The 10136-nt window shown below is 31.9% G+C and overlaps 1 protein-coding gene across 1 annotated transcript; it reads right to left on the bottom strand.

Annotated features, from left to right (window-relative positions):
• Positions 1–731: 731 nt before the first annotated feature.
• LOC143058085 (uncharacterized) lies at positions 732–9934 on the bottom strand. The gene is made up of 5 exons (XM_076231549.1): positions 9681–9934; positions 8477–8614; positions 5044–5163; positions 2555–2736; positions 732–836 (listed from the first exon to the last, which is right to left on the bottom strand). Exons 1-5 carry the CDS (start codon positions 9904–9906, stop codon positions 732–734), a joined length of 771 nt encoding a protein of 256 aa, XP_076087664.1. The 5' UTR covers positions 9907–9934.
• Positions 9935–10136: the final 202 nt, after the last annotated feature.

Genomic DNA, 10136 nt, shown 5'->3' on the forward strand with positions numbered 1-10136 from the left:
TCTAAAAATGAACGTTTTTGCATTTCTTCCGAATGTTCAAAATGTATGAATTTAAAATTGTAAAATGAACGTTTTTTGCAGTTCTTCCGAATGTTCAAAAACGGGTCTGAATTTCAAATTGAAGAATGAACGTTTTTGCAGTTCCACCGAATGTTTAAGAACGGGTCTGAATTTCAGATTGTAGAATGAACGTTTTTAGCAGTTCCTCCGAATGTTCAAAAACGAGTCTGAATTTCAAATTGAAGAATAAACGTTTTTGCAGTTCCTCCGAATGTTGAAAACGGGTCTGAATTTCAAATTGAAGAATGAACGTTTTTTCAGTACCTTGGATGTTCAAAAATGGAATGGAATTTTAAATTGAAGAATGAAAGTTTTTGCAGTTCCTCCGAATGTTCAAAAACGGGTCTGAATTTCAAATTGTAGAATGAACGTTTTTTTGCAGTTCCTCCGAATGTTCAAAAACGGGTCTGAATTTCAAATTGAAGAATGAACGTTTTTTCAGTTCCTCCGAATGTTGAAAAACGGGTCTGAATTTCAAATTGAAGAATGAACGTTTTTTCAGTACCGTGGATGTTCAAAAATGGGATTGAATTTTAAATTGAAGAATGAAAGTTTTTGCAGTTCCTCCGAATGTTCAAAAACGGGTCTGAATTTCAAATTGAAAAATGAACGTTTTTCAGTTCCTCTAAATATATGTTCTTTATTTCTTTATGACACCATTGAATATAAATTTATGGCTGTTCTGCAGGTGGCATTTTCTGTCCCTGTCCAAAATTGATCTTCATTTCAATTGCAAGCGGCAGTCGAAATGTTTGCCCTTTATCAAGGTCAATCCACTGCAGAAATAACCAATACGTATTAAATACAAATTATTCACGTCTTAAAAAGCGGGACACGTTTGCAACTGAAAGCAAACAAACAGTAATCAGTCAGTTAAAACAAACTTCTTTTTCTCTACTTGATATATTTTTTACTTGACTGTTTTGAATCAAGATTTACTAAAAAAAAACTCGATTGTAAATTTTGACATATCATGACATCAATTTAACCGAGATGAAATGCCCAACACATCTTAGCAATCATCAAACGTGTAACCTTTGTCATAAACATGTCACTCAAAGAAAACGGTTGCACGAGCGAATGAACAAATATACTTTCAATTGTATTGTTTATTTTAATATAAAAAGAAAAGCAGGCCCAATATATCGTTGTTCTTGTGACAACTATGAGGATATACCTTGAAAAATAATCTTCTTGTATCATTACCGAAAGTCTTAATTTCGTCAATCAAAACTAATAAAAAAATCGTAAAGTTAAGTGTTTTGGTAAAATATTATTTTTATCGAAAAAGGACATTTCTAGCGCAATAGCGACTGCTTTGCTGTAACTCAATTAATATAATCCTGTTTATGTAAAATTAAGCATTTCTACCGTTTATTCTGGGATGTTTTATCTTTACTTTATATATACAAATCTCTGTTAAAACTACAACCTTTTGCCCTTTTTTAACGCAATGCAAATGCTGACATTTAGTTATTTAGTTGTCATTTTAATGTTATTTTTAACATTGCCTTAAATGCAGGAGGTTTGGTATGCCACACAGCCTGGTTCAACCCACCATTTGTTTTTTTGTTACAATTTCCTGTACCAAGTCAGGAAAATGGCCATTGATATATTATAGTTCGTCTCTGTATTTGTAACATTTTAGTATTGTGTGTCTGTTGTTTCATAGTTCTCCTCTTACATTTGATGAGTTTTTAGTTTTTTTACAGGATTTGTTTTTTCTCAATCGATTTATGAATTTTGAATAACGGTATACTACTGTTGCCCTTATTTATATTAATGTACAGAACCGACTTCTGTACCGACTTTTAATGTTTTGTGAACTTAAGGTTCGAATTCAAAATTTTTACGCTTTTATATTTTCAAAAACTTTATATCATTAGAAACATATATGCAGGACTTGTGTGGATTTCAAAGCTTACCAAATATTCACCAATTACACATAAAGTTACAATTTTTTTTCCAGGTTTTAATCTGGAAGTCTCTGCATATTTTATAAACATCCTTAAATGTCTTTTAAAAAAAAATCAAACCATTTGTATGTTTTTCCCAATAGCTGATATTGGTGTTATTGTAAGGTATGTTTACATCATTGTATTGCCTTGATGACAAGGTAATTCTTATTTTAAAAAACTTTTTTAGCATACGACAGTAAACAAGCATAATAACTGTTTGCATCTACCTCTTTTGGTCTTGGATAGATATGTGTCTAAACGACAATCGTGCCACAACGTATTTTCCTGAAAAAGATCAAGGGGTTAATTTCCGTAATTTAAGATAAAAGCTATAAAATTAATTACCAACCTGTTTCGGAAGATGTTTTTGCAGATACGTATTCTTCTTTTAAACTTAACAAAACTAAGTAAATAGCATTTTTCGTCAAAAAAGTTTGATGTGTAGAATAATATTCTTTATGCCCTGCAAAATCCATTATCATGCAGTTTGCACATTGTGTGCTGGAAACTTTTGCTTTGCATGCGGTTTCTAATACTGCTTCTCTAGTATTTGGTTCTACAATCCTGCCTTCGGTGATATTTTTTTCTTCGACAATTGAAGGCATATCCGAGTGTTCTTGATTCCTCCTATCTTTGTTGTGCATGTTGTATTCTTTCTTTTCGTATTCTCCTGATGTTTCGTTCTGGTCATTGACACAATTGTTTATCCCTTCACTGACTACAAAGGAAGAAGTACTTTTCATTTTGCACGACGAAACTCTTAATAATTTCCTACAGTGATACACTTTTGATGTAATGAGCTACACTTAATAAAGTATTATCTTTCGAAAAGGAACATTTGTTAGGATAAATGAAAGTGTATTTTACTATTATATAAAAAAAGAGAAACACTGTTGTGAGTGTATCACAAAAGAAGGTGAAAGATACTGAGGATATTCAAACTCATCAATCGAAGAAAAAATGGCAACACCATTTATCTGTCATATATGTTCTCCTATTTATTTTTATTTTGTCCTGTCATGAAATTTTATCATTTTAATGTTATATTTAACAATGTCATAGAACCGGGAGGTTTGGTATGCCACAAAACCAGGTTCAATCCAATTTCTTTTAAAATGTCCTGTACCAAGTCAGGAAAATCGCCATTGTTATATTATAATTCGTTTCTGTGTTTGGTACATTATAGTATTGTGTTTTGGTTGTATCGTAGTTTTCTCCTTATATTTAATGTTTATCTCTCAGTTTCAGTTTGTTACCCGAATTTGTTTTTGTTCAATCGATTTATGAATTTCGAACAACGGTATTCTTCTGTTGCCTTTATTTAAGGAATATCTTTTATGTAACGTAATCTGCCATTAGCAAAACATGTATGATGCTTCGCAACAGCATACCATGGACACTTTTGCATATAATATATTTTTTGCTTTTGCTTAGCTCACAATCGTTAATCAGATTTGTTTTACAAATGCATGAACACGTATAAGCTGAAATGTCACAAAACATTTTATATATATACATGATATAATAAAAAAGCCCGAGTTATTCTTTGGTAACAGATGCTTTGCTGAGCAACTATCAAGTTGTGTGTACCTCACCCAGCAACACAAACAAATCAAGCAATGGAAATGGGTTTTTGTCTATTATATTAAGATACTTCGTTGTTTACACTACCTTAAAAAAAACTTATACACCCTTCCTTTCTTGTTTAATCCGTATATTACGAAAATTACGTATATTACGAAAAATGAAACCATCCTTCGTTTGTTTTTTTTGCAAAATCGTTTGTCTTAGCTTTGCGTAATTTGATCTAATTCGTTTATAATTGAAATTCGGTATCTTTGTAATACTTTTTTCCGTTATTCATCATGCACTGTCCCCTACACAAACGTCAATTTGTTTTCATTATTACTATGTTAAAATACCGGTCTGCTTATTCGAGTAGGTCGGGAGGCAGTTGTCAGTGCCAAGAAAAATTTCAATGGGGCTTGAAGATATCGTGATTTTACCACGGGTTGGCTCTTTATGACAAACCTTAACCCTGAGCGATAGCCTCCATGAATTATTTTGATTCTAATAGGACAAAGACGGCAATTGGTTTGGATCGAAGCGCTCAAGGTGTAGGCATTCTTTGCTCATGTTACCGTTCCCATAAATAAACGCACTATTAAATTGGCGTAAAAGAACGGAGCAAACTGAATGAGTGACAAACATAAACGATTTACAATAATATAGATAGATTTGGATGAATCTAAATGATAATTTTACTTATATGTCTTATATGTATACACAAATGCCTAATATAACACATTTTAGCATTGATTTATTCTTTTGTCATCGTTCTATGAGTTCGGGTATCTCATTAATACAAAAAAGCATATTAGACGAGTTTACGATTGGAACAGCTCAAACAATTCATATTTTACCACGGGTGTGTACTCAAAGCGTTTGAAAAACGTCATGTTAGAATACTTTTAATTTATACAAACGTAGGTATCAATTTTGAACCCTTACTTATTTTTTGGCTAAAGTTAGAGTTCTGATCTTGGAAAGTCAGCATTTCATTTTTTATAGTGTACTGTGTAATTGCATATCATGTGTAGAGATGTAGTTAATTGTCAAAGAAATTGCAGATGAATTTGTATATATATTGCATGCTAATACTTGAATATAACTTAGATATGTTTGGAACATTTTTCCTGGGTACTGATGGGTAACTAAAGCTTCAACACATTATTATATAATCATTATTTATCTCAATGTTTCCTCATTCTTAATTTCATGGTGCAGAAATAGGTCATTGTAAAAAAAACTGTCACAAACATGAATAAACTGGTTCCCGGAAATTTACAGCATCGTATGAGGGAAAAGCATCGGAACTAGAGACAATATTTTTTCATCGACTTCTTTCAAAATGTTGTTTAAGCACACACAGTTTTAATAAAACCTGATGACTCCCCTGTTTTGCATAGAAGACTGGAAGATAAAATCTCGATACAAGTGTAATTCATGTTTGTGTTAAGATTACCTTCTTCCGTTGTTATGGCATGCACTGAATGTTCCTGAGGAGCTGATACACTCTGTCGATTCTGAGATGTTTGATCTGGTTTTACCCGAACTATATCATCTGTTATGACTGGTGTTTCACCTTGAAAGTAATATGAATGTATGAAGAGTAGCATGTGATAATTTTATTTTAAATCTAAATTTTAAATTCAATGCGTTATGTTTATGTTCCGGACCATATGACTACATACTTGTTTGGTTATAAACGGGCCGGCGGACCATTTGAGTATTTGGACCATAAAGGTATTTTTTTTTATCAAATACACTTTACAAACGTTTCAATATTACAATAAATATGAAAAGTAAGATTGGTATGATTGCCATTTAGACAACTCTCCACAAGAAACCACATGACACAGAAATTAACAACTAAAGGTCACTGTACGGCCTTCAACAATGTACAAAGCCCATACCGCAAATTCAACGAAAAAACTAACAGATTAATTTATGAACAAAAATAGTGTTTATCTAAAAAAAAAAAAATGACGGTTACACGAATATGTCATATTTTTTTTTAATTCAAAAGCTATATAAAAATTAAATATTGCTGACATAGTTAGTTTTCAGTGTATGTAGGCTTAGTGTGACATTTATTTCCACACGATACCATAGCTTTTTTTGCATTTGCACGTCTTGGTTGTGCACGTTCCTTTCAGTTACGTCTTTTGCCTGCGAGTGAACAGCTAGCCTTCTTAGCAGCTATGTTAAGTGATACCGAGGTCTTTGGCCATTCCGATGTGTTTACGGTGTTTTTTAAAATCTCTAGATATCAAATATCGAAGCATTACTGCAGTACACCATAAACACACGACAACTTAAATAAACCATGGTCCTTGCCGGTTACTTACTGTGTAACAGTTCATTATAGAAATTTTTTAAAGTTATCATTCCTAGTCGACATATTGCCATTTACTCGATAAAAAATAGGGAAATGACCATCGGTATGAAATGTTTTTATAATAGTTTTGATTAGTGAGTAAAACCAACTATGTGAAACTGCTTATTTTCATTTAGTCAATCTTTTTATTATAACAGTATACTCAAATGACCTATATGATAGCGACTTTAAAAAAAAAACGTGAGAACTAGAACGGTCATACCATATAAAGAGTTTAGAAGTATGAAAAGTTAATGTGTAACAGAGTGTTAATTACCCCGAAGATACGCGTACGGACGACCATATAAGTTGTTAAACTTAAGGTCATGATTATACGCGTATGGTCCAAATACTCATATGGTCCGACCACTAATGACAAGTTATACATTTCTGGTAGGCATTTTGCATGTCTGATTTTTTTTCATTTGAATTTGTTCTTATAAGATCATTTAAAAGTTTCTCAAGCACCAATATGCAGAAAGTTCTTGATATTTTAAATCTGTTGAATAAAAACGAATACACATTTGCACTCTTAAATTATAATCACACATTGTTCAGTTATACTAATTTGGTTTACAAATAATGTAAATCAATCAATGTATCAATATTGTACAGAAAATATAGTTTGAAAAAAAGGACACAACAAATCCTATTATAAACCGAACATTGTTTCTGTTAGCATTCTCACCGCATCTCTTACGGTTCATTATACAGAATTGTTATCGTTAATAGTTACGACTCTTGACGTTACTTAAAAGAAACGTCTGGCGGTAGTTTGTGTATTTCACGGGATTATATTCACGGACTGAATTTCATTCTCTATTTAAAGTCGGCTTGTCTGATGAACCGTAGAATGAATCGAAAGACTACGAAAGGAGCGAGACAAGAGATGTAGACAGGAAAAGCGTCTCTTGCTTTCCAGACTTTGCCACGATTAACGTCTACACTGACATAATCAGTAAAATACAAAACAGACGACTATTATGGTATCTTAAAATATAAGAATAAGACACATGTTGATAGTGAGGTCACGACAAAAAATATATCTGAAAAATCTGACTACTTAAAGCCATTATTTTTTTTGGTCAAAACGATTGAAATAGATCTCCAAGATAAACTTAAGATTTGTGATGCAAGATATTAACGCATAAATCAATAGTTGTATTATGATTACTTTTCGTCGTTTGAAGATCATAAACTGATATTGATTACGGTGTTTTTAAAAATCTCTAGATATCAAATATCGAAGCATTACTGCAGTACACCATAAACACACGACAACTTAAATAAACCATGGTCCTTGCCGATTACTTACTGTGTAACAGTTCATTATATAAATTTTTTAAAGTTATCATTCCTAGTCGACATATTGCCATTTACTCGATAAAACATAGGGAAATGACCATCGGTATGAAATGTTTTTATAATAGTTTTGATTAGTGAGTAAAACCAACTATGTGAAACTGCTTATTTTCATTTAGTCAATCTTTTTTATTATAATAGTATACTCAAATGACCTATATGATAGCGACTTTTTAAAAAAAAACGTGAGAACTAGAACGGTCATACCATATAAAGAGTTTAGAAGTATGAAAAGTGAATGTGTAACAGAGTGTTAATTACCCCGAACATACGCGTACGGACGACCATATAAGTATTTAACCTTATGGTCATGATTATACGCGTATGGTCCAAATACTCATATGGTCCGACCACTAATGACAAGTTATACATTTCTGGTAGGCATTTTGCATGTCTGATTTTTTTCGTTTGAATTTGTTCTTATAAGATCATTAAAAAGTTTCTCAAGCACCAATATGCAGAAAGTTCTTGATATTTTAAATCTTTTGATTAAAAACGAATACACATTTGCACTCTTAAATTATAATCACACATTGTTCAGTTATACTAATTTGGTTTACAAATAATGTAAATCAATCAATGTATCAATATTGTACAGAAAATATAGATTGAAAAAAGGACACAACAAATCCCATTATAAACCGAACATTGTTTCTGTTAGCATGCTCACAGCATCTCTTACGGTTCATTATACAGAATTGTTATCGTTTATAGTTACGACTCTTGACGTTACTTAAAAGAAACGTCTGGCGGTAGTTTGTGTATTTCACGGGATCATATTCACGGACTGAATTTCATTCCCTATTTAAAGTCGGCTTGTCTGATGAACCGTAGAATGAATCGAAAGACTACGAAAGGAGCGAGACAAGAGATGTAGACAGGAAAAGCGTCTCTTGCTTTCCAGACTTTGCCACGATGAACGTCTACACTGACATAATCAGTAAAATACAAAACAGACGACTATTATGGTATCTTAAAATATAAGAATAAGACACATGTTGATAGTGAGGTCACGACAAAAAATATATCTGAAAAATCTGACTACTTAAAGCCATTATTTTTTTTGGTCAAAACGATTGAAATAGATCTCCCAGATAAACTTAAGATTTGTGATGCAAGATATTAACACATAAATCAATATTTGTATTATGATTACTTTTCGTCGTTTGAAGATCATAAACTGATATTGATTTCGTCCGTGTGTTTGGTACAAGACCAGGCAAAGACTGAATGAAGTTGACTGTTCCATCTGGCTTTCTCAAAACTCTACCAATCCTTTCGTCTGGTGTTTCACCTTCAAAGTATAAACAATGGATGCAGGATAGAATAATCAAAATTTTTACTACTAACAAGAACGACTTTGTTACGCAGGCATATGCTGTCAGATCAAAACAGTTTTTGGGAATATGATCATGAGATCGACACAGGGTATCAATTGACCGGTAACGAGGTGCTAGTGGCTTTTTTTCAAACGATATATCTTTGTCAGATGTTTGTCACTCGTTGCCTTGATTGGTATCGTTGATTTTGCCAGTTTTGATGGACTCGGGTTTCGTTGTTTGATGATTTGTTTTTTAAAGTGCATAAATACTAAGCTGAAGGATAGGAGTGTTTTATCTCATAATGTTTTGTACGATAACATGAAGTTGTATTATTTAAGTTTTTACTTTTATGTATTATTGTTACAAATAGTAAAATAATAAAAATTCCGACTTCCGAGGAAAATTATAAACGGAAAGTCCCTAAGCAAATCAAAAAGTTTAAACAGCAAGTGCATAAGCAAACCACAAGCTCAAACAAAACACACCAAACGAAAGACCACAACTGTCATATTCCTGGCTTGATACATGTATTTTCTTATGGAACAAATAGTAGATTAAACCTGGTTTTATAGCTAGCTTAACCTTCCACTTGTATGACAGTCGTAAAAAAATCTGTTATATATTGATAACGATGTGAGAACAAAACAAACAGACATGATAGGTAAAAAATGTAAAAAAATAAGAGTACAGCAGTTAATATTTTGTTTAAATAGTTACTATAAAATCAAACAAAAATGTCAACAAAGAAAAACGAAAAAGCATATAAACAAAGCACATTATGACTTCTTTACACGTAGAATGTTTTTGAAATAAGAAGAACTGATTATCTTAAAACAAGTTCTTCAAAAAGCAGAAAGATGTGACCCAGTTTTTTTAATTATTGTAAATAGATCGTTAACCCTCCTAGTAATTATATAATGAAAAAAGAAATGTCGAACAAATCGGTCAATATCATTTAAAACAATAAAGAGCTATTTCTTCGTGTTTCAGTGAGATGAGAAGTATAAAATTACAGAGCACCAAAGTTTTAAGTTTTACCTTCACGAAATATCCACTCTCCGTTCTCAATATTCACTTTACATCTTTGTGCAATGTCTATTCCATCAGTTGGCGTTACGCTGTCAATAGGTTCCTGAAGTAAATTTTTAAGCAAGGTAGATTTCCCAACACCCTGTTTTCCCAATAACATTATTTTTATGTAGTATCTTTTTTCATTCCCTTCTTTCAATATTTTGAAATATCGTTTCTTGTCTTCTTCTGTCATACTCTGTATTTCCAATGGAATATTATATTTGACTACAATAGATGAAATATACTTTATATAATCAAATTCATAAAGACGTTTCAGATACCATTATATTCAATGGTATATTAACTTCATAGACCACTGATAATATGAACCAGTTAACAAGTGCCAATTAAACCTAAACACCACAACTTGACATTGACGTGTTTTTTTTTACTATATATATACTAGTGAACAAAAGAAACGAT

This window comes from Mytilus galloprovincialis, chromosome 14, assembly GCF_965363235.1.
Source record: "Mytilus galloprovincialis chromosome 14, xbMytGall1.hap1.1, whole genome shotgun sequence".
Taxonomy (NCBI): Eukaryota; Metazoa; Mollusca; class Bivalvia; order Mytilida; family Mytilidae; genus Mytilus; species Mytilus galloprovincialis.

Excerpts from the sequence above, each read along its gene's own strand:
- LOC143058085 (XM_076231549.1), bottom strand. The coding sequence starts at position 9,906 with ATGACAGAAGAAGACAAGAAACGATATTTCAAAATATTGAAAGAAGGG. Across the intron at positions 8,615-9,680 it reads AGAGTGGATATTTCGTGAAG|GTGAAACACCAGACGAAAGG; the intron begins GTAAAACTTAAA and ends TATACTTTGAAG. Across the intron at positions 837-2,554 it reads AACCAAATACTAGAGAAGCA|TGGATTGACCTTGATAAAGG; the intron begins GTATTAGAAACC and ends TTATTTCTGCAG.